This window comes from Amblyomma maculatum, chromosome 8 (genome assembly GCF_055883805.1).
Source record: "Amblyomma maculatum isolate TAMU_Amacu chromosome 8, ASM5588380v1, whole genome shotgun sequence".
Lineage (NCBI taxonomy): Eukaryota > Metazoa > Arthropoda > Arachnida > Ixodida > Ixodidae > Amblyomma > Amblyomma maculatum.
In genome coordinates this window covers 107,378,111-107,403,974 of record NC_139351.1, presented here as the reverse complement: position 1 = coordinate 107,403,974, position 25,864 = coordinate 107,378,111, and the positions used below count along the sequence as shown (strand labels likewise).

The following is a 25,864-nucleotide window of genomic DNA, read 5'->3' as shown; positions in this document are numbered from 1 at the left end:
GGATTAGATTAATGCGATTAGCTAGATCAGTAGGTATTAAGCTTACGAATAGGTTACCTACGAGGCCTAATTTCTTCTACGCTTGTGCTGTAAGTCACGCTCTGCTTAACTTTACCTTGCGCCCTCATCAGTGCAGCTTCGTGGACAAGTGCCAGAGATAACAAGTATCACAAAGGGGCGTCACCGTTAGACGAACCTGTAACCTCCTATGTCAGAGCTACGTCATCTCAGGCGTCTACCAAATAACCACTTCAACACTGGCACCAGCGACGAAGAGGTTGGCTGTGAAGCTTAATTTCATCTGCGTTTGCGCTACAGGTAGGTACTATGCAGAGTATATTGCTGAACCTTGCTGTTTGCATCTTTTCCGTCGCTGCTGCTGGTTAGTTCAGATTGCTGGAGATTCAAGCAATTTCACCCTTTTCCTGGATGAACATCCTCTGCTTGTTGCCTGTTCGGAGCTAAGAATGTAAAAATTTGACATAAAGAAGGCCGATATTGCTAGCCTGAAAGGTACGTGAACGGCGTCAGGAACTAAAACTATTCTGCGAAAAAAAAAAAAAAGAAAAGAAAAATGGAGAGTTGCGAAGTGGGATTCCCGAGCATAGAAACAAATAAAAAGAACTGGCGTGGAGCCTGGATTACGCGGTTAGCCTGGATAGCTTGAAAACGACTGGACGCTGAGGTTGCTGAGAAGCCAGAGCAACGGAAACACGATGTATAGCTACAGTCTGCGTGTGACCTCTCTTGTTTCCACTCGCGCCCAGACTAATTACGGCACCAAACATACACATAACCAAATTAGTATAGTATGCAATGCCTATCCTTTAATAATTGATTATGCTATAAACAGTAAAACTATTTTTTCAATTTAAAAAGAAAATGAAGTTGCTTTTTTCCGCTTCTTAGGAATGCACCAAATCTATGTGACTTGTAGTGCTTCTCTTATATTATTTTGCTTGCATATTGTGTTGCGAATTGTAGCGTTACTGATATACTTTCCTTGTTTACGATGCCATGGTTCTTATCTAATTTCTTACAATGCGAAATATAATCTATGAGATGTTTTTTTCATTGGTTATTTTTTGTTTTGTTTTGTTTTGTCTTGGTGAAACTGACCTTGACCTTATCCATCCTTCTGCCATTGATGTGTGATCCGGGGTGAATCCTCGTCAGAAAGAATGCCATCAGCTTCTTCCTTTTGCCTCTTCCTGTGGGCATGTTCTGTGTACATGATTCATGTCCGAATAAAATTATTATTATTATTATTATTATTATTATTATTATTATTATTATTATTATTATTATTATTATTATTATTATTATTATTATTATTATTATTATTATTATTATTATTATTATTATTATTATTATTATTATTATTATTATTATTATAGCTCAGAAATGTGAATGGGTATAACGCAAGCTACAGGAATTTGACGGAGCAGTACTCCTGTAGGCGATATTAAGATTCCAGTTGTCGTACAGGCGTACGAAAGTATTGCTTACACTCTTTTGCAGATAAGCACTGCCATAAGTAAACCTACTAATACTTCAGACAATGAAATACCACTATGTGGCGACAGAAAACACGGAGAAAAGTCAGCATTATACTGTCCAGTTTAAGTCCCGGGTAAAACGTGATCTATGCTCAAGAAATAAAAGAAAATGCGGTTGACTACCGAAAACATTGCCTCTGCGGATTAAGGTCCCATTCATGTAAATGAACACCTGATCCCATCAACAACAACAACAACAACAAATAATCCTGCGAACGGCCGTTAGAAAAGAATTGGAACGGCCTTCCCCAGCATATCGTCGACATCACCTGCCCTTTATCGTTTGCTAGCAATCTAAACAACATTTTTTGTATATGATCACATATATTGCATTGTCTTGTACCTTTTCTGCTCATCCCACCCCTTATGTAATACCCCGCGAGGGGTCTTTAAGGTAGTAAAATGAAATGAAATGAAATATAAGCGGAAATTTGTCTGGTCACACAATGAGAAAAACTTCGCAAAGCGTGCAGATGACATTACTGCAGTACCGACAGCAAGCAAGAGCTACCGTGACCAAGTTTTAAGCAAGCTTTTATGTACCAAATTTGTATGGTGCCAAATCGACCATGTTTATGATGCTCCGCAGACAAAGCTAGAATGTGATGCTACGGGCGGAATGGTCTGATATAGATGTATAGCTTAAGATGCAGGCTTCTTTGAGGAACACAAAGCAATATGTGAAGGATCAACAGGCGCTTGTTAACTTAAAATCAACATATAATGTTAAGGTATGTGTTCACCGCAAATGTAAAATACTTTTCCTTAGCTATTCAAGTTGTGTACAAGAAATTAGGGTATTGTTTATTGTCAGTTCACACCCCACTTTTCGCGAACAGGCTTGCCTTGCACGATCAGTAAAACATTGTGTGTAAGGTGGGCATGTCCTGCGCATTACTGAGATAAAATTGCTTCTGTAAAACACTCTTGTTGTCTACATGTCTTCCGTTCTCCTAAGATGAGGTTCAGAGAATGCAACTTGCTGTTGACCTGGTCTTTCCATGCAGCCTGCCATTCATCTACAAAATTTTGTATACTAGCTTTCGGCAATCTCTGTGTGGCATGTTCACATGATTGACCTTTTTTGCCGGTCTCGATGTTGCTGTATGATGTCTCCCAGGGGAAAACACAGTCCCGTAGAGTATAGGCGCTCCGTGGACGTGTATATACAGGGACGTTAAGGGCAGCCCTGTACAATGTATGAAGCGCAACCTCAATCTGATGTCTTTGGCGATAGGTTAGAGTACAGTATGGAACTGTATATAGAACTTTGCTGAGTGCTAATGCGTGGACAAGCTGCCTGACTTGACCCTCGCGTAGCCCGTCGTGCTTATTGACAATGTGGCGTACTAAATGCGGAAGCTGAACAGTTATAGAAAAATTGGCCTGATTAGCTGATTCATGGGTATGAAGTCCAAGGATCCGGCAGGACGATACGCGAGGGATGGGGTGGCCTGCCATTATGAGATTGATTATATGGTTATTCTGGCGTTGATAGCGAGCTTTTGCGATCAGCAGCAATTCGGATTTTTGAGGTGCGGGAAGTAGCCCTACTTTATCAAGATACTTAGCGACTGCATCGATACCTTGCTGTAAGGTCTCCTCTACTGCTCCAGGAGACCCAGAAGTCCACCAACGAGCAAGGTCGCCTACATAAAATGAATGTTTTAGGTTTGGGATAGACACTAGAATACGAGATAGGGAAGCCATCCCAAGGTTAAAAAGGGTGGGCGACAGAATAGCGCCCTGAGGAGTACCACGCGAGAGGGGGAAACTATCCTGGACAGAATCAAGGACTTCCTCTTCCTGATAAATCTCTCACTACCATGCAAATATGCCTTCTTCGACGCGTGAAACTAAATACACTCCTTACTCCTGCCCGATCGTTTCTACACACAGCACACGGGCTCTCTGCATTTCGCATCCATTGAAAAGCAGCCGCCGCGTCCAGGATTAGATCCCGCATACTTGGGCATAGGAGTCGAGCGCTCTAACCATTCTTACATAGCGTTTACTTTTAAATAATGAGGATACGACAGGTACGACAGAGCTGTTTCAATTGATATAGAGCGAAGAAAAGCTTCTGATGTTTTGTTTTCTTCTAGAAAAGTTAGTAATATTATAGTGATCTCCTAGCTCTCCTAGAGGTAGTCCTCTTCGCAGTACTGCCCTTCTTCATCTTAGTTTCCTTGACTCGCTTTCCTTATTGCTTTTTTTTTTCTTTTTTTTTTCTTTTTACACACTGGTTGTCTGTTTAAGTAACGCCATAAGAGGAAAGGCGCAAAAAATGTGACGCCACTCGAGAGGACGAACGAGCTCCGTCCGAAACAGCGACTCCGAATAAAAGTAAGGAATCAGTACGAAGCATTTCTTTACTTGTACATCTCCGCCTTCAGCACTGTATACAAAGCTTCATTCATGCCCAAGTCAGAGATCTGGCAAATCAGCCCTAATTTAATTAACGTTATTCCATAACGTAAAATATGCCTATCTGATCCTTTCACGGCAGGAAGACGAGCGACAGTGTTTAGCTATAGTTGTAGTTGTACCAAACCTTACAACGCATACGAAGCGGAATGTAAGCTGCGGTATTGAGAAGGTATGTGAGATACTCGAATGTTTTTATGCCGTAATCATTAGTGCTCTGTAGTGAAGCTGAGTAACGATTTTTACTCCAATCGCACAACTAAGCAACACAAATGCTCAAATATTGCATCTATACGGTGTAATTAGGCTTCTCTTGTCAACCAGAAACTTGAATCGGCCGGACATCCAGTACAAATCAAGTGCCTCTTCTATATTCTCCAGTTAGCCCGGCCCTGTGGCAGCTGCATCCACTTTACCCCTGCAAAACTTCCTAACCTCATCCTCCCATCTGACCTTCTGTCGCCCCCTGCTACGCTTGCTTTCTCTTTGAATCCGATTTGTTGCCCTAAGCTACCATTGGTTATACTCTATCGAAACTATATTCCCTGCACGTGCTCATTTCTTCTTCTTGATTTACACTACAATGTCATTAACCGTTTCGTTCATACTCTGCGCGCCTTCATTCTTTTAAGTTACATCTATCATTCTCCGTTCCGTAGCCCTCTACGTCGACCTCAATTTATAATTATAACCCTTGCTACCCCCCTCTACTAAACTTCAGAAACTTCATTTATGAATGCAGAGAAGTGATGCTGAGTCACTGATTACCCACATGCAGCCCCGAAAATATGTCGGCAAATAGTGTAGCTGACACGCGTAAACCCCTGTTGGTGAGAGATCGTTGCAAGCGATCAAAACTACCGCAACAGGAATTCGTTTTATCACACTTCAAATAATGAATATTTTTTCTTCCACGTGCAAATTAAGAAATATTGCCCACCTGCAGTTGTGTGGTGCCTCACTTTTCTCGCCGAGTTAACCACTTATACATAAATCCGTATATATATATTTTTTTTAATGAGCTCGCCGCGGGCAGCATTCCTATGCTAAATGGCCATATCAACTTGTTTCTTGCCTTCGTGAACCGAACTTGTGACGCAACAATACTTTTCAAGAGCTTAGTAAAGGTTTATCATAAACAATAACTACGTTATTTTGGTATTTAAACTAATTATCTAAATTAATAAGTAATAGGCAGCGCCAACCACGCAGGCGCACATTTTCGCTTCTTGCCGACAGGTGGCTGATCCTGTCCAGCGACTGTGAGACCGCAAAGCGTCACACGCTGACGTCACACAGAAAGAGAAGGACGCGCCATTCAGGGCACCTATTCCGGTGCGTGGTATTGGCGGTGTAGAATGGGAAGAGAAAATATGCACAAAAGCGTCGCTATTCAATCACGCACAAAAGGTTTCCTGCCTCAAGGTTTCGCTGCGACCGCGAGCTTGTGCTGCCACCTATTGCAGACTCTGTGAACACCGCGGACAGCTCAAGGTGGACAGTCTTCTATCACTCTTGCAGTAGCCGCTTTGGGTCGTGACATGCTTCCACGAAAAATGCGCAAATGTAAAGTGCGCTTATTTGGTCTTAAGCCGCGATAATAATCATTCATGAAGAACAGTTTCCGTGCTATCCACCTTAGTAGGGCCATGTGGTATAGAGATGCAACATCTTTGGCGCTGAATAAAAGCGCTCCTTTGAACACAAAAGCCTACATGCAAAAATTCTTATCGCATAGGACACCACCTCCAAGTTTCACGACCACGTGCCATATCACCACCTTTTCAACGTCATTCTTTCCAATAGCTGTAGAGAAGAGGACTGGAGCGACTTTTCATGCCAGACTGGTGCCATCACCTCTCATTCCACATTTCATGAAAGTGCTTCAGCGCATAATGTATTAAGAAAATATTCTATTTTTGCCCTGCCCCTTACCCCAAAGGGGTTTTTCAAGGTAATAAATGAAATAAAGCCTTGACTGAAAAACCTTGTATAGCATAGATTGAGCAACAAATGATACGCGAAGTCGAATCACGCCAAAGTAAGCAAAGAAAAAATTAGCTAGGGATAACAGAAAACTGGCCTGCTTGATTTCGTCTCGGTGGCGAGAACAACACTACGTGGAATTGTTTACGGTGACCATATGTATACATTCTCAACAAGATAGTAGTTAAGTGGATCCTATTATTGCAAAAACACTCATACGCAGGCCAGAACCCAGCAACGATCTCGGAACCTATGCGCCTTACTCTCGATTGGTCCGTCAGATCGTGACGTCGCAGCTCACGTGTCCTGGCGCGGGTAATACAAACAGATATTTCGCACGGCATCATCGGTCTAACAAGGTAACAGGTTAAACCTGAGACACTGTGGAAGCACTGTTTCATAAAATCATGTAATTCATTTATATCGAAGACGGCCAGCAGTTGGAGCCTCCTGCACAACCTTGGTTGCAAATATTTCTGACACGTGATTGTTTAAAACTGTCGCTGAAAACTGTATGCTTGAGTAATCTGCCTTGTTCTTTAAACTAATCTTGTATTTTGTGCAAGCTTGCGCTTTTTTGTTGCTGTATTTTTTTTGTGTGTGTGTTTTGATGCATTATGACTGCTTTTTATTCCACTCTCTTCTGCAAAGCCCTCCTTGTGCCTTAAATGGTCTTATAGGAAACAAAAAACGTCCAACCAAGAATGTTGTGGCCTGCATATAGGAGGTATTCACTGAGGTCGTACTACCAGATGGCGCGAGCATCGTCCCGCCTCGTCCGCCATGTCGGAGGTCCGGTAGCATCGGCGCGCGCCGGCTCGCGCTGTTTCAGGTTCGCTGTCAGGTGCCCGCCGTATATTGGAAGTGATCCGCAAAGTTTTATCAAGCTGGTAAATACGTCCACATACACTTTTCTTTGTTGAGCCCTTTATGGGCACGGAGTTTGCAGCGATATTTTGATGCTCCGGGACATAACACGCTGTTCAGTGTTGCACCAGGCATCACCCGCGCAACAGCTCGACAGCAAAAGTGGCCGGTTACCCATTTAGCGAAAAACGACTTGCAGCTCGTTAAACCCGTTGTTGGCTGCCACTGAGGCAGAACACATCGTGAAAAGACAGCGAGTGCATTAAATTCTCCAATTCCAAAGCTGGCATGGCAGCGAAACATACACTTTTAGTGGCGGTAGTCGGCAAACTGCCGAAGCTTCCACAGGCGCTGTTCCAGCAGTAAAGCGAATCAATGCAGTTGCTTAATTTGGGTGACAGAAGGTCGAGAAAAAAAAGTACTGTCATGTCCTCGCAGGATAAACGGCCCACCCAGAGAGCATGTTTTACAAATTTAGTATCGGCTACGTAGCTCTGCTCGAAATGCACATAACCCATGGAACCTAGGTTCGCAACAACGCGATGTACAGCGATAACGCTTGATAAAGTTGTAACTTGTTACTTGCAAGTCGGAGGAGGTGACAGCGTTAGCTGAGCGAACAGACACGTCGCAATGTGCTCACCTCTAAAAACGGCCCGCCGGTCATCGACACCCTCACGCACGTGTGGCTCTTGGCCTCGCTTTCTTGCCAAAATTTAAAACACATTCGTGGCTTAGTACGTTTTAATTTCTTCACCTGTCGCAAAACTTCAGACCGCACTTCACGTGGCAGGCACCGATGTCAGGGAATTCAACGCGAATCAGTGGTCTTGTAGTACACGACACACCTCGACGAAGTTACCGCGGTCGTACGAGCCGGTGTTTTCACAAAGTCAAACATTTTGTCCAGACAGTCGTTTTTCTTGTTCCACGAAGTCCACGGGTGTATCCACTCGCTTGCATGGTTTTCGCTGGCGCACGCAGAAATTCTGTAAAGGCGCGAAAGGCTTACCCCACGGATCAGAACGAGTTGAATACTGCGGCTGGGTGCGGCGCCCACACACACGACCCATGCACGACCACGCGTATGGCGAATTCTGCGCTGGCCGCTAGCGCCCCTAGCGGATGACGTCACGTGAATACCTCCTATACTCCTCACTCGGACGAGAAAAAAAAAAAAAATCTGTCGAGCGGATTACACAAGAATCCCGTGTGGGAACCTAGTACGGAATGGCGTAGCTTTAGGGGAGGCAACCTCAGTAGAAGACGCTGCGCCACTGTACGTCAGCGCCCTCGCATGTTCGAAAAATCTGTCTGTCCGTCCGGCCGTCCTCCGCCTAAAGTGTTGTTTGTGGCAGGTGGAGAATTGGGTCGACGGAATCCCCTTCACTATACTTTTAGGGGAAAGCGAGAGGAAGAATGAAACTGGAGAAAGAGACAAGGAGATCGAAGAAGGCGAGCTGTGGTGGGTGCGGGAGAGTGAAGAGGGGTTGTAGCATGTCCTGCTGTGATAGTTGGATTCGATCGGGAGATTGAAGTTGGGGACGGCTTACCACACAGTGATTGACGGACTGGATCACGCCCTCCACCCACATGATCTGAAACGGTCAACGGCTACACCCACCGGAGGTATATCACTAATGCTCATTCTGGGACGTCAGTAGCTCTGGTCATCTGCGTTTTTGTTTTTGTTTTTTTCTAAAGCTTGCAAACTCGAATTGGTCGTTAACACTTATTCCTAGACATTAAATGTTGCACTGATGGTCTGCACTTATTCCTTAACTTCTAAATTTCGCATTGATTGTCTGCACTTTTTTTCTAAACATTTAAAACTCGCATTGATGGTCTGCAATTTGTCTGAACATTTAAATCTTGCATATTGAACCAACGAAAGACACATATCTTTTCATATCCGTTCTTGCCTGTCTTGAGCATCGTTTGAAGAATTTTCAGCAAAATTACGAATGGTGTTTTCTTGTAACTTTTTTTTTTTTTTTAAAGAACTCATACAGTAAAAAATGCAAAATTCGTGATACGATTTCTTATGCTTGCTCTTGATATATGAGAATTAAAGTCAGTGAGCTTGATTATCGCGCAACTGCCTATTAGTTCGGAAGATATGAAGAAGGTGTGACTTCTAGTCGGGGAGGAAATAATTCGCAAACAAGGCCTGGTGTCTCGTAAGTGTATGTTTTGAACTGCGACTTTTTTTTTTTTTTTTTTTTTTCTTTTCCGAAAGTTAAATATCGCTTAAAGGAAACCCATTTTACTTCAGTTGTTGAGGTTCAGGCAAAAACGGAGAATCTTCTAAAGGGCCTTCCGAAGACCTCACTGGCGACTACTTTGAAGGTGATAATGTCACAGAGAAGTGATTCTGTAAGTACAATAATTTATTGGACCAGTCTTTTTTTTTTTGTGTGTGTGTGTGTGTGTGTGTGTGTGACACCTCGTATATTCAAAAACAAAATATATATAAAAATATTATTTATTTAGGCAATTTAATCTCTCGTGGAATCGCCTATTTACCATTGCGGTCACGGTTCACAAATTTTTGATCAGTCCTTAAGCCACTTCGAAATCAATAACAACTATTTCACAAGAGGAAGGGGAGGGCTCACTAACCGCTACCTCCGGGTTCATATTTTTCTGGTATGAATACTTCCTACAGATTTAGCAACGGTACTTCTATTTAAGCATCATGGCATTTGTGTCTGCTCATTTTTTGTACACTGTGTCAAAATAATCACACTCCCCTTAATATTCACGCACTATTCAGCTAATTATGGCTTCTTTGAACGTCTAAGAGGTGCTTAATTACATGAGCAAATTGGAAAATTTTCACGTGTATCGACGAAGGACAAAACAATTACATTTGAAGATTGGTCCATTTAGTGTCGGTTCAAGGGGATAAGCACAGCAGCAGACGACCGCCCGAAGGTAAGGGGTACGCAGGACGGACGGTGACCCTCGACATTAGAGAGTTTTAGCTTACCGTGATCCGCGATCCGCTACTGGGATCCGCCACCGCGCGTTCCACTGCGCATGCCCAGAAACCTCTTGACGCCGACAGATAGCGCACATACTGGATGTCGGCGCCATCTGAGGAAACGCCTGAGGAAATTGGACAGTAACAGATGGGCAGCTAAAGTACTTAAATACCTGTACTTAAAAAGCGTTGACTCACAATGGAGGAAAAGAACTAGGAAACTAACTAGTAACTATGCTAGTCACAAGGATGGAGAAATAAAGAGAATGAAGCAACAGGTGAAAAACACAGAAGGTAAAAATTGAATAAATTCAATGGAAAAGAAACATTGTGGAATTATACCGAAAGTGGAAAATGCAGATCAGGAAGGAAGATTTCTTTGATAACTCAAGAGGCAGTGCCCTACTTTTTGAAGCTAGATCAAGGTGCCTTATTAGGACACGCAGCTACAAAAAGAAATTTAACAATGGAGATGACGCATGTGCTGTATGTGGTAACTCCAGTGAAACAATTAACCATATTATACTCGAATGTAATGGTATCCATCCGGAAGTTGATGCAGGCGCAATCACTGTTCCTGAAGCTCTGGGGTTTAGAGATAACAGTGGCCGGGTGAATAAACCGGCGGTGGAAACTAGCAAAAAACGACTGGAAGATTGGTGGCTTAAAAGCAGAGATGTGACATAATGTTAGTAATGTAGGAACAAAAATTTAATAAATGGAATGATGGTTTAGTTAACCATTCTAAATCAATAATTAAGATATAGGGAGAAAAATGAGCATGATAGCTACTGCTACCACCCCGTTTCAAAGGGGACTCTCCTATATTCCATCCATCCATCGGCACACAGACCCGCCGCGTCGGAACCAATCAACTTGACCGCCCCGCCCACGCGCGGTAGAAAGCCACGGTGGCGGATCGCGGATCACGGTAAACTAAATCTCTCTATTCGCTGCTTCGTCGTCTTCAGCGCTTATTACCACCAAATAGAGATTTTTTCAAATGTATCCTAATAAAAAGGAGTAAAACGCGAAAAAAATATGCGAAACTCTAACGCTCTCCATTTCTTGGCACACTGTCAAAAAAAAATAATAATAATAAACCCGGAAATCTTTCCTGGTCAACGTCCTTGAAGGCATCTAGAAAAAAAAAGTGTTTCCCATTATCTTTTTCAAGCCCAACCATGCCCGCCGACAGTGTACGACTCACTGTTGCCAGCTGCAGCTCATTCGCGAGAGCGCCATTAAACCGCTGTTAATTTTGCCCAGTAGAGAAAAGCTCCACAGTGACACGCATACGCATATACAAGAAGAGTGAGCCCCGAGTAGGAAGCCCCTGCGATGGTTATCAGTTCAAAGCGGAGGCAGCCATATTTAGACACCGAAACGTCCAGCGGCACCACCGACAGACTTTCACTGCCCAAAAAACCGCGACCTCTCGTTGCGTGCATGCCCTGCCCTGGACGGCTCACGAGAGGAGCTCTTCTGCATAAGAATAGACGTCCGAGCAGCAGGGACTCTACGGCGTGACAACGGTGTAGGAGCCTTTTCAATTTCGCGATGCGTTGCCCACCTCCCTTCCTCTTTCTGTATCATTTTTTTTTCTCTCCCTTGTCTTCCCTGCTTAACGTTGCTAGTTCCGGTCGCGAAACGTTCTCCCACGCTTCTGGTCGGAGCACAAACCACTGGCAGCACCCCCGCGTATCCCCCTCTCCTCAACCCCTCTCTCCCTCGCCACGCACTGTTCACCCCTTCCTCGGCCAACGTCGGTCGTACCATAGCCTCCTATGGTCATACGTACGATGCGTTTCGTTTCCACATGAAAACGACAGCACCGGTCGTCCGGTTGTCGCCAACCGGGTTGAGCTCCGGTCCGCCACTGAGAGGGCGACGCGCGCGGTGGCATCGTGGTGCGCACAATAGCTGAGCCTTGCGGTGGTGACGTGACCGGTGAATTAAAAGCGCATGATATATGCGTTCGACTCCGACCGCAAGGGGCCCTTGTGAGGCTGATTCAAATTTTCGAGTTCACTGCTTCAAGCTCGAGTTATGGTGAGTAGGTGAGAGGGAATCTCTGGTGGCCGGGAGGAAGCAGAGAGGGAGAGACGGCTGTCCGACGCCATGTACCGCTACACTCATTTCACTCCTATATGCACTTTTTTTAAAACGAAGCGTGCTCAAAATTCTCGACGCCATAGATCGAAGAACCTGCAGGGACAGTAACGAAACTTTATTATTTTCTCACTGGTCGCAGAGCTTCCCATGTCTCCACAAAGCGCAAAAACGGAATTTGACAATAGTAGCAGCAACACTTATGCCCTGTTTTTTAATCGTCATTTAAGGAACACAAGCAGTTTGACGCTAGACTTCAGGGTTGGATTTGAGGAAGCGGCTGCAAATTTTACGTGAGAAAAACATGATCAAATCTGCTTTTTTTTTTTTTTTTTTTTTCGGGTCTAGGAAATACATGGTTCAAATGGAACAGCTCTCGCCAAAAGCTTTTTCCTAGAGTGACCCATATAAATCCGCCCCTGCTTGCTGTAAATATAAGTAACCGAGCGGTATCCAGAGAGGGCCGAATGGGGCCGAATTCAACCGCCGCAAATTATTTATGCATGACACTATATATGCATTCCATGCCCTGCTATGGGTGAAGCCAGTGCATTCTATGGCGATGCAAGACATAGCGAGCGTTTTTAGTGGGTTGGCACTATGTGGCCCTGTCACCTATCTCACCCATGCTGACATCTGGCATAATCACTGTAAGCTGTTTGTCATGTCACAGCTGCTCTTATGCGCCCGTTCGGCAGTTGTCCCGCATCGCCATTGGTGGCGTTGCCGGTGTCACCGAGCAAAAGAGAGTCACCTGTCATGAGAGTGTCACAATATCCAAAGAGAATTTCTCACAAGAAGACAAAGAAGAGACACGAGCTCTGTGGCTCGTGAGAAAAACAGAGTGCTTTGTGACTGCATGCATGCCTGTACACCCTTCCAAAATTTTAATGACCTCAAGTGTCGCACCGCTAAATGTAACATATGTAATGAGTCCCTCGGCTACATCTCTTGCTAATTCACGCTGTAATTTAACACACGAAGTCCTGCTTATAGGGTCCTTGTTTTTCTAATACCATGGTACTTGCCTGATTCAGTCAGAAATAACCTAAAATCCGCACCGCCTGTTGAGATCTGAAGACAAACAATCAACAGACATCGCAAGGGCTCTTGAGGTGAATCTGCTCTAAAATAACTTCCCAAAATATTTCGCTGGTAATTTGAGTTTTAGACTCATCCTTTACCCAAATGAAGCGAAATGGATGACAACCACTGCTGCATATGCTGCTTGAGTTGGCTCTTTGTCGCAGCAAAGGATGGTGATTTTTAGTTAATTCTGACGGATTCAAGCAAACCTCTCGCCCTTGCATGTTATTATAGTAAAAGGACCATTCATTACTACGCCATGTGTGTTAAATTCCTGTACGAATAAGGAACCTGCAAAGCTGAGTGAAGCATTTTACATGTTGCTGTTAGAGAGGCACGATATTGTTAAAAAATTGGGCGAGTGTACATACAAGCATATCTCAAATTTCTTTGCAAAAGCGCTTTCTTCATATCGCGAAAGGTTTTCAACGCACACAGGAGCTGAGCGGACGTTCCGCCTGGATTCCGCAGAAACCTATGTTTTTGACCGGCCGTGAAAACTTTGATAACGCTTATTTTCTTTCTTTTTTTTTTTTTTTAAATTCGGCTGGACTCCGTAGAGAGCAAGTGCAAGACCGAGAGTGGATTTTTTTTTTTTTTTTTTTTTTTTTTTTTTGCCATTTCAAGAGACTTGGTAGCAACCGCCCCAGCGCTAACCCATAACGACGAGCACGGCACACGCCTCCGCGGGAAGCCGGCACCGCTCGACACACCGACGGCATGGCCGCCCCCGTGACTCTCAAGCTATCGCAGCTCGAGCTAGAGCACATAATCAGCCTCAAGCCATGGAGCTTGGAACGAAAGGAAGAGACGCCATGGTGCAGAAAATTAAGCCCAAGTATCCCATCAATGAGTCCCAGTGGAACGTAGCTAAACAGACGAAGAGGCGACGGTTAAGAGACTCGGAGTCGCGAACACCCACGAGGCGACGACTCTAGGCCCAACTTCCTGTAGACGATATATAGTCTCGTAGTTAGCCCTGCCGTCATACCCAACGAGCCGATGACATCTCTAAGGAAGCGAGTCTTCGTGAAGCTCATGGGAGGATTCAAGATAACTTTCTGAACGATGAACCACAATCACAGGGTGAATGACTTTAAATCCAGCGAGTACATTCAGCCCCTGTGAACGAGTGTAAAATCAGATATTTTGGCGACATGTTCGCAGCGGTGAAAGACACTTCCAACATAATGATGGTTCGTACATCGGGTGGCACCAAGGCGGAGGCGCTACAGCGGACAAGAAATATCGTCCTTGGAGGCAACACCTACGAGTTAAATGCATATTTATCGACATTCCACGGATTCGGCGTTAACCTCGCATTCAATGCATTCCACGAAACAAGGTCATTAAGTAAGAAAGTTTGCTTTTCTCGAAAAACGCGTATACTGATCATATTTCCCGCTGGATGCATAAGCGTCCAATACAATATTGTTCATTGAAAAAGTACACAAATAATGCATCTGCGTGATCAGCGTCTCTGAGGGCGTGATTTTGAGCATATCGAAATGTAACCAAGGCCTAAAGGCTATTTGGCGACGTGCGATCTTCACATTGCGGAATTTATAGCATTTTAACGTCATGGCGTTAAAGGTCCCGTTTGCCGGAAATCCGGCGTCGGCGTTGGCATTGTGATTGAAAAATCACAAGCATGGCGCTGGCAGGCGGTAGCTGGTAGAGTGACTCTAGCAGCTGGCAGCTGACACGCCGATCAACGTTCGGCAGGAGCTGCCAACACGGACCTCTCCTTTCACGTGAGAGGGTGATGGCAGAATCAGCCTCCTAGTGGCGCGAACGGAGAGGTGCAGGCGTGCTCCTTGGCATAGAAGCCACGAGATGGAGCCACTGCAACTTCTTCTAGCGGCGGCATTGATGCTGTTTGAGACACTTGTGCGTGTTTCTCTGTGTCGTTGCCCCATTGTAGTGCGTTAATGCTTCTTTAGTAAAAATCCTGCATGCAGCTACTTTAACTAGCTTCAGTGTAAATATCTAAGCTTTTTTTTTTTTTTTTCGTACCTTGGCTTTCTGAGCAGTGGTGAAAAATTGCGTCGTTCTGTGTTGTTTGCTACCAAGAAGGGGCGGTGCGAAATGTTTGATTTGTTGCTGGATGTCAGTTATTTACATGCACCTCTCACGCTAAATTTGTTTACATGCGGACAGTATTCTAGTTCACTATACCTGCGCATATGGGGAACGTGCACATGCGATTCATATATCCGCGCACCTTCGCTCATGTACATATACTGATTTTTTTTTTTTTTTTTCTGAAATGGCTCAGCGGCCTCTGAAACACATTTGATTCCCTTTTACCTAGGATTGAAAATATTCCCAACCCATTTCTGGCAAGTCTTACTTTCAGCGTATGCATGACGTTGCCAGGCTGAAGATTCTGTCAGTGGTTTGTCCTCCCTATGAAGATTGCGCTCCCACCTTTTCCCGAGGTCATCGTCCCTAGGATCCCTAGGAGCGGCGAACAAAGACGCTGTACGAGCGCCCGCGTAACCGCTTCGACAGCCCGGCAAAGCAATGAGTGTCCGTCTTCCTATTCGAGATCGTGCCACTCAGTACGGACTACATAGCACTACAATCAGACCGACAGCACACAAGAGACGATTTACTAATGTGAGAGCATTACTTCGCTATGATCAGAGATTTCTGTCCGCAGACCGAGTCCGCAGGCCGCGTCTAGCCACACCGAAACGCAGAGTGACCGTCTGGAGCACGTGGTCCGACAGCCGTTCCGACTGCTCTCAGCTGTACCTCAGTAGCACAGAGGTAGGCGCCGCTTGGCGGTAATCACACTTCAGTATTCTAGCCACTGTACCTCAGCAGCACGGAGGCAGCGGTGCGGGGCTAGTGAAAGGCGCGGCAGCGCCCCTTGCGATAGGCGAGTCGTTTTGCTTCAGCCGTTCCGCTGGCGCGCGCCTCCGTTCGCGCCACTATATGAATATTCTAGTTCACTATAGCCAGGACCACTGCATTCCTTTCCGCAAATTGCAGCGCCGTGCCAACCCCTGGCGGATCCGCGCAAGGCATGATGGGAGATCGTCACCCGCTTCGACTGCTGGCTGGCAAGCGTGTTGGCGTGCTGTGCCGCTGCTTCCTGCCGTCATGCGTCTTCTCGTGCGCGTTGTTCGTGCTTCCTTGCAAAATGCAGCAAGCCCTGGATTGTTCTGATGGTTAACTGCTAGTCATTACGCAATTTTTTCGAGACTTTTGAAGCGAAAGCTTCACTACATGGCCAAGGTCACCAGCCGCCACAGCGGGCGCACCGTAACCATGGCAACGAGCTGCTCAATGGTGGACACAATGTAATTAGAAGAAAACAGCGGGAAGCAGCGGCGCAGCAAGGAAGCCGACATAGCAGAGAAAAGTTCGCCCGATAACCGACAGAGTCGGAATGAGGTGAGCGCGGCGGTGCTCCGCTTTCCCAGGGGGCTTTGCGCGGCCGCTCGGTGGCGCGGCGGAATTACTGAAAAGGTCCTAGGCAACGAAGACATGTTCATACGGCTGGATTAAAAAGGCAAGCTTTATACGTGGGCTAGCCGGTAGCCTAAGCTATCGCTTTATACCCTTAAAGACGGAGCTTAAGTGTCTCCTATAGTTTTGAAGGGCTTTTCTTCCTCACCCTCTCCTCTTGTAATCTTCTTTATAGGGCATTTTATATCCGACTCACTCGTATATTTACTCCTGAAGTGCTTTAGGTAGCAAGCAACCTAATAGGACCACTCTCTCCTTGAATGCAACAGCATCAAGTATGCTTTTCGAGTTAGGAGCTTCGCCAACAGCATTTAGTTCAGTAGGCATCCAGCCATTCCCTTTAAAAGTTGGGATTGAAAGCATAAAGTTTCTCATAATTTTTTGAACCCTTAGATGGACCTTCGATTCCTACAGCCCTCATTTTTATGACTTTATTCTTACCCCTTCAAATTCATGTGTAGGCTGATTTAAAGGTTCGTTACCATCACCGTCAGTCCAAGGACATCGTCATCAACAGCAGCCCGGATACGTAAACTTCCGCTCGTAGTAGACAAAAGCACTTGTCACAGTGAAATCCAAATGCTTTCTGTGTTGGAAAAAGAAAAAAGAGATCTTCCGTACAGAAAACCGTGAGACCCGACAACCCCGACGCTCTAAGCATAGGGGGCGTGCGGATTTAGTTCCGGCAGTGAAGGCAGATAACGTTTCGTTACAGTTAGCTGCCAAACTACTATTAACCGGTGCAAAACGAGCCAGGAAAGTGCGGCCACACAGAACAGGAGGAGATTGCAGAAAGAGAGAGTCTCTTTCCTCTCTCTTAATCCGGATGAAGAGAGTGGGAACCACGCCCCCAGGCACGCACAAAGTGAAAACCGCGCAAGGCTGGCGCGCACGGGTCATTTGAATAAGAGCTGACCAGCGGCGCGCTCCCGCTCTCGTAGTGTTTTGGTAGCGCGCCTGATTATGGAAGAACGAGAGCGACCCACATAGCATTTCCTCTCCACAGCACGGTCTGTGCGTGTCGGGCCACCGGCGACAAGCGAAGACACAAAACGCAAAACAGAACTCCGCTCTCTCTCGCTCGGCTACCGCTCAGTTGGGATACACACATCTGCCCGAGCACTCTCACTGTTCCGAGTAACGGTTGGCAACACTGCTCAGGTGTACACCACCAGAGAGCGTGCACTAGGTGCGACCTGGTCGAAAGAAAGTAACAAAAAAAGGAAAGTCTGTCCTCGCGCCTGTTTCTAAAGCATCCTCACGAGAGGAATGTGAAAGCACGTAGAGATCTCACAATAGAGATCTCTTTGAACTGCGGCAAAAAGCAAACGTCCGGTACCGAAAAGGTTAGAGCTCAAAGGGTAGCCGGCCGCTTGACCGTTGTACTAAGACGATGACCTTGAGAAGAGTCGAAGCATGCGCCACGGACGTTCCGCTAATTGGACCGTGGGTAGACGTGACTCGCACGATGTGCTACATAGTTTAGAGCGATTCGGCCAGCGTATCCCTGGCTTAGACTCTGCAGACTGAGTTTAGTTCCGGACATTGCGAAGCCTTGGATGCTGGCATTTATTTAGCCATCAGACGATGGTCTTCCGGGGGCGCTCGCGCAGATTATTTTTTTTACGCGAGTTAGATAACGGGACGCGGATGTCTGCTGTAAATGTGGCTGCTTCCCAACAAAGGACGTGCCAATGAAAGAACTGTTCATGAACTTTTTTTTTTTTTTTTTTTTTTGCCGCGCTGAATTCCGCATTTATTCGTAAGCGACGGTCCCCTAAAAAGAAACGTGATTTTGGTGAAATAAATGTTCACGAAGCACACAGCGTCGCTTTCTCATTTACTTATCATACGATGCAATTTTTTTAATATTTTCTTGTGATATTTAAGTGGGCTTCTGTGTCAAATTTGTCAATTTATTAACCATGGATAACTGAAATAAGCGTTACGAACAATTTGTAGGAATTAGCTTTCCAGGACCGGGTTTTAACTGGAGGAATGTGGGTCAGGCCTTAGCCCTGCAATGGGTATAGTCCGGCTGCATATGCTGATAACAATGGTTACTATGCATTAAACACCCTTTTACCGATCTTAGTCAATTCGGTACTTTGTGTTACGTATGTCCAACGGCTGTAATGGTGTTATGAACCAGAGTATTTGCAATAATCGTCTGCTATGAATGCAGAATTGAAGACGTAAAATACGAGGGTGTCTTTCTTTTGTTCTTTCAGTTTGTTTGCTTCTTTCGCAGGATTTCTCCATAACACTGACTCGCACATTGGGCGTGTGCTTTCCGCCATTTATTTGAAAGAAAAATTGCTAAACACTTTTCGGTCCCTATTTTTTATGGGAAATCGATGTTCTTTGCCGAGTTGTACAGAGAAAAATGCTGAAAGCGGTTATTATCGGCAAGGAGGGGGAGAAAACGTTTTACATCGAAACGATGTTTTCAGGGAGCTCGCAAACTCTGAGTGTTCGGTCCTGTCATAAGCACAATCGCCTTATAGTTTCGCGCATTTTGTGCGCCGAAGAGCTGACTGTGCCAAGAGTGGGTACACATGTTTCAGCAACAGACATTCCGACATATAATTTCATCATGACTTAGCAGCAGTCGCGGCTCCAGCCGTGCAGATTGTTTGCGTGTCTCAATTTCGAGCATAGGCATTTTACATACTAAAACACAGTCGAAACAATACGGAATCTACGTGTATAGACTTACATAGTACTTTCCAAAACAAGGAAGTGAGGAGGGTAACATGGGACATTTAGGGAGACAAAAGTTGGACATACGGCTGAAAATTGTTATCGAGTCTTAAGACCAGATAACGAGTAAATAGGTATTTCGTAGAGAGCCTCTTCTGCTGTCAACTTCTTTTAGCCCGGGTGTTAAAAACTTGGACTGGGAGTCCCCTTCGAGCTGTAATCAGCAGCACATGATCAGATGGATGTTCTTAACTACCTTTCTAGATGCTCTAAAATGCTACGAGCTACATTATTTGATCCACATCTATAGTATTCTCATTAAGCTGCAGTTTCATGTTGCAGGTTGCTGATTCTACTTCTTTATCTGAGAGCCAAGTTTCACAATAGGAACACAGACCTCATAGGCGATGCTATTTTGCAACTGCGGCCTCTTCGTATCATATTCTCACAAGAGAAACCTATTCTTAAAAAAAAAAACGCATTTTTTTGCATACTGCAGAGTACAGAAGTTGAACTTTCTGGTGGTGTCAATGCACTGAGAAATTGTAAAAATGGGCCACTTTGTGGCTTATAATAACATCGGCGAAAACCACTAGAAAGCCATCAGGAGGGATTCATTGAGGAGAGGTTCCTCTCGAGACTTGTTAAATAACAGTGAGCGGCAAACATAAACTCAGTTACTGGCAACTCTTCTTGAGATCTCCGGTCCGATCATCTGCGCCTAAACGAATAACGCTTATGACCATCCACCACATCCGAACTTTTCGCATAGAAAAAAAAAATGATTTTACTAATAAACCAGCAAATTGGCTAATGATGGCAAAAACAAATTCACAGAATCGGTAGCTTGAGCTTAGGAGTTCGACCATGACCAATGAACATTTTGAATCACTAAATGAGGCTTTGTGGAGGCAGTCTTCGTCGATGTGGGGCTTAAGGTTTTAGTGATGCTGTTCCGAGTACCTCCTTAAAGTTTCTGTCGTTTTATAAGGAAAGTAGCAGAATAGTTGTTGGTGGAAACTGCCATCGCTTAACACAGATGTCCAGGAATAGGTGATTTTTGGCTTCAAACCGCGATTTTTTTTTCTTTTTTTCTTTTTTACTGATGGTTCACTTTCTGAGCATATCGTTTAGAACAGGAAAGTACACGATCTACTTACATACCATAGGCGAGCAAGTATACCCTTCACAAACGGCGCATGCATTTCCTATTCCAAACATGTTTTAGCTATGCACCGTACCTTGAAATGAACTGTCATATAAATCCAGAAAAAGCAGTTACATGTTGTGATCGTATTTTCAGACTTCGAAACAATGCTCCAGTAAGCAGGAATTTACTAGTGCCACTTCGTGAATAAATATATAGACATTAACGTAAGTAAACGAAGCATGCTATAGTCGGTCGTACGTGTTATCGTGCCTTCCCTATCAGAAACGAAAAAATATAGTCCACCAGAAGGCGCGCAAACGTCCACTGTACGAACATGAGCATATCATAATTGGCAAGATCAATTATGCAGTTTGTGAGAAATGTAGGAAGTCAATAGCTTGCTTTTTTTCACTTACTAAGCACACGTAGCTGCACGCTCCAAACAATACTTCGAAGTGAATTCGGAACCCAGTTGCAGTGGGCCATGAATGAATATACGGTCGGCTCTGCCTTTCATTATTCGTGCTTTTTTCGTGTCTGTTGTTTTGCTATGCTTCTTCGAAATATACGCAGCGTACTTTTCTTAACATCATAAGCGACTCCATTGATCGTTTTCTCGCCTCGAATGAGCAGGGAAACTGCGGGAGAGCGCCTCATTTCTCACTCTCCCGTTTTCTTGTTCCTATTTATCTTGTTTAATGACGCGCAAAGGAAGAAAAAAAAAAACGCAAGATATATCACAGGTCACCAAGTGCTGATACTTGCTCCAAGATCGCGCCATTACGTCGCTTAATTCCGTCTCACTGAACCACGCCAACAGCGGGCCGTTAACGCCTTGTCTTGACGTCAGCATGAGCGGTTGAAACGGTCAGTGCGACTCTCCATGTTCGGCACAGGGCTTGCGCTACAAGAACGAGAACTCTCGGCGACATCAAAATCTGCCGCCAGAAACAGCAGCGGACGGCCCCCCTTCCTATTTGCCTCACCACAAAGCGTGACCAGTGGGGATTCCGACCAACGGTATTGACATATAATGTTCTCCCGCGCCATACGGATCGCGTCCAGGCCCCAGGGTCGCTCCGCACGGACACGCAGGCCGAGTTATGCCGCCGTTTGCGACAGACAGGATGACGCTCTTTATTTTTGAGTCCCATCCTCGCCGAGTCACGGTACGCCGGCCGGTATTCGGTTTTGTGAACTCGCGTGACCTACTTTCAAACGCTGGTGCCGTCCAACTCTCTCGCATTCCAAACGGTAGACTCTGGTGGCCGGGGATCCGCGCTTCGCATAAGTCTCCGCAAGTTGGCACGGTGCACCGAAACAGCATTGTCACCGTCAATAGAACGAGAGGGTGAATCATACGCACTCTAGTCTGCAAACGAAGGGGCTTTATCATCAATACCAACCGGCGATCCGAAGTACATACATTTGCTTGGTCCGCGAACCTAAAAGCATGCTTCAGTGGACGACGTTGATCCAAACCACGAATTCTTATTGGCTGAGACAGACCTTAGGCTCTTTTACCGACTCACTGGTCTGCTCCGGATCGGCGATTGTATAAACCTGCTGTACGCCGTAAAAGGCCCGAAAACTTGATATTTCGGTATCAATCGCAAAACTCGCCTTGCCTGAATAAGTGTACGGCGGATCCTTACGGCATGTGCACGTGTCGTTTGTGGAACTTTATGCTACTTTGATGAAATTACGTGCTGTCCAGAAAGGCTGCCACGAACTATTCAAATCTTTCCTGGTTGCTTTTTGGCAGCCGCCGGCATGTGGCCTTGTCACTGTGTGGAGCACGGACCGATTTGGTATTCTTCGTTCATGCTCGTCATCGTGAAACGCGCCTTTATCGCTTTCTTTGTCGTGAGAAATGCGCCGAGATTAGGCTGGAATGTTCACAGGCAAGCCCAAGTGCTTCCGTAATGTTCTCTAGGCTTTCCGGTATCCCCTGGCTGGTTTATCTAGATGTTTCTGCAGCGACTTTAAATTGACACTGCCGAATGTACTGTGCACGCTTGCTGTTATCGCCGTCGCCGAATCGCTTAGTCATTTTGCGGGCGCAAGTCAGCGCAATAGAAAGTTTCATTGCAATACTAGTCCCTTCGTTAGTCCTCTACGGCACTGCCTATACCACGCGACCATCTAATCGCGAACAGACGTAATATATCTGTCTGCTCAGATAGAAACCTTGTTTGTACTTTTAACTCTCAGCATTGACTTGGCGGCAACTGCTCGCCAAAACCTGAACGTTATCAGAGACAGCGCTACGTACCTCAGCGGCTGAGACGAACTCCAAGAAGAATGCTGTGCCAAAGGCAGACTCCGCCGGGCGCCCAGAACCGTTTCGTCCCTCGTGACTCAGAATCCCGCCTTCGCGCAAACGCACCTCATGGTATCCTCCACTTCTGTTCATAAGCGTAGCGCATGCGCCAGTCGCATCATTTACCTTCCCGACCGCGGGAAGCGCTCTCTCCACCGTCAGCTGGACGTGACGTCAGGAAACGTCACATCCGGATGGACGATTCTGTCCAGCGGTGGCCGGCGTTCGTCCCGCTCGCTTCCAGCTGGGTGTCTGCCGGATCCGCCTCCGTCCTCTGACCGATATATACAATTGTGTCGCGTCGTAGCGACGCGATGACGGGCGTATGCACAATGAAAGAGTGCAAAGAATTCCTATGAAAGAACCGTTGTCAGGAAGCCCGGCGCATGTGGCCACTTAATGGTGGTGTCAATGGTAGCCGGCGGCAACCAACCCACAGAGACACTGTCGTGGTCAATGGTGTCGCTTCTCGCCTCGTGTGGAGGAAGCAGACAACTCTGAAAGGAAGGCTGCGAACTGCAGTCATGTATAGACATGTGTCCTCTCAAAAACTATGTGTGGTGGTATACCGCTTGTTGACCGGATAAATTACAAGTGAAACTTAATATATTTTTCCCGTGGGTTTAGACTGCGCCCCGGAATAATCTTGTGAATGGAATCCCTGCATTGTGTAGTACAAGCAAGGGCTGTAGAACTCAGTGGGATATGATTACCATTAAAAAAGTGCAAGGCCAGAGACCGTGTCTCTATACTCTGAAATTCAGCTAACGCTTCGGTTCACGCAGTGATGATCAGTGTTGACCGGAAGATGAGGATAACCTCGGCTTCAAAGCTTTCATCTGCTGATCCCTGCAAAGGTGCACTTCCCACAAACACGGCAACGAATACATTGAATGTTGTCATCCGTCAGTCAAGCGCACATCTTCAGAGTCGGGCTGCTGCAGAACTTGACGCAGAGACTTACTTGCACTTACTCCGCTCCATAAGCATTGGTATTTAGCACATTCGCCTGCACTAACAACGCTAAAATATTTTCTCTTCGAGTAAGGGAGTGAATCTTTGGCACCTTTGTATAGTCCTCTCTCCTTGATTCAGATCTCAGTTCGCTATCATTCTCGCCTGCTGCTTCAATGGGAACTTCGCTCTCAAAACCAATTCAGTGATTGCTCTCATAAGTAAACATTTCTCTTACTGCAAAGCTGGCATCATCCTAATGGAAGAACCCCCCCCCCCCCCCTCCTCACGGCCGAAAAAGGAGCCATCCTGGTGACCCATGGTGAGGACACGGGGGGCGGATCATAATAGGACTTGAGGCGGTGGGGAATGGCAATACGCGCCGCGGCGACGATGGTCTGGAGATAGGTCTAGGGGCTCTACTATGTAATTCACGGGAGAAGATTGTTCTAGAATGCGGTAAGGTCCGTGATAATCAGAAAGGAGTTCAGTTGAGAGGCTGACAGCGGAGGAAGGCACACAAAGCCAAACAAGTGCACTGGAGGGATATGAAGGCGTTGGATTTGAAGGGTCCCGACTATTCTTTTGGTGAGCCTGGTTCTCCGTGGGGAAGCAGCGCTCCAATTGCCGGCATTCATTGGCATACGTGCGTGCTTCAGGCAGTAGAGTGTTCTCTGAATCGTCGGTGCGGTAGGGCAGAATGGTATCCATGGTGGACGTAGGTTCGCGACCGTATAAAAGAAAGAACGGGGAGAACCCAGTCGGGATCTGCGTAGCCGTATTGTAGGCGTACGTGACGAAGGCAGCACTAACTGGTCCCAATTGGAGTGAGCGGTATCAACTTACATGGATAGCATGCCACTAAGAGTGCGGGTAAAAATATTAGTCGTGCCGTTCGTTTAGGGGTGATAAGCTGTGGTACACCGGTGAATGATCTGGCACTGCTTAAGGAGGTGCCGGAAAGAAACACACTTCCACGGTCACTGACGTTTCTTGCGCCACGACGAAGAAACAGGCGATGCAGGATGAATGAAGCAACACCCTGTACGGTGGCAGATTGCAAGACTGATATGTTGCCACGTAACGTGTTAGGTGGTCAACTGCGACGAAGACCCAGAGATTGTTGGTCGGAAGCGGGCTATAGAGATCGATGCCGACACTGCCAAAATGACGGCTGGGGCAAGGCAATGGCTGCAACGGAGCGACTGACTGGTGGGGTGGATTCTTCTGACGTTAACAGGCGGTACACGATCGGATGTATTGACGAAAGAAGCGGCACATGTCACGCAGTAATATCGCATATGTAGTCTAGCACACGTTTTCAATACACCTGCGTGACCGCATTGAGGATCTGCGTGGAAATAGGCGCAGATGACAGCACGGAGGTGTCGGGGTATCACGAGCAGCCACTTTCGCCCCGTAGGGTGGTAATTGCGGCAGTATAAAAGTACATCACGAATGGCGAAATGGTGCGTGCTTGACGACGACGTACACGGGGCGGAGACGTCGCTGCGGGCGTAGACAGGAATGCTAAGAGTGAGGATCCCACAGATCGTTCAGCTGCTCAGATCGCATGTTGAAACGGCGACATATCGTAGGCGCAGGTAAGCCAGCCGTCGAATAGTTTCGAAGCGGCGAACGGGAAAGGGCATCAGCGTCGCTGTGTTTCCGTCCAGATCGATATATAACGTGGATATCGATCATGTCGTACTTCTGAAGACGTAAAGCCCAGCGGGCGAGGCGGCCAGAGAGATCTTTGATAGAGGACAGCCAACAGAGTGCGTGATCTGTAGCGACGTAGAATGGGTGACCGTCAATAAGGACAAACGGAGATGATGACCAAACACTCTTTTTGGTCACAGAATAGTTCGATTTTGCTTTGGTGAGGGTGCGACTAGCGTACGCGACGGCATACTCTGAATATCCAGATTTCCGTTGGGCAAGAACAGCATTCAGATACGCCGCTTGCATCAGTGTGTATTTCGGTCGAGTAAGCAGGGAGAGACCAGTAGGCGGCGTAATATATTTAACGCAGCATCACAGGCTGGTGACCAAGAGGAGAGGTTCGCGCTGCCGGCGAGAAGCTGCGTAAAAGGGGCGATGATACTGGCGAAGTTGCAGATGAAACGGCGAAAATACGAGCAGAGACCGATAAAACTGCGAAGTACTTTCAAGAAGGTTGGTTTGGGGAAGTCTGCGATGGCACGATGTTTGCAAGGAAGCGTGCGTAC

At 46.1% G+C, this 25,864-nt stretch overlaps 1 protein-coding gene across 4 annotated transcripts in view; it reads right to left on the bottom strand.

Moving 5' to 3' along the window:
* Positions 1–22,809, bottom strand: part of LOC146182139 (uncharacterized) — a 96,632-nt gene extending 73,823 nt beyond the window's left edge. For 2 of the 4 annotated variants that reach the window (XM_084577152.1, XM_084577153.1), the window contains exon 1: positions 22,632–22,807. In XM_084577152.1, the coding sequence (XP_084433278.1) occupies positions 22,632–22,772 (141 nt within the window). In that variant the 5' untranslated portion in view covers positions 22,773–22,807. Of the gene's footprint in view, positions 1–22,631 lie in introns of all 4 variants that reach the window. The other 2 variants (XM_084577155.1, XM_084577154.1) reach the window with 2 other exon arrangements.
* Positions 22,810–25,864: the final 3,055 nt, after the last annotated feature.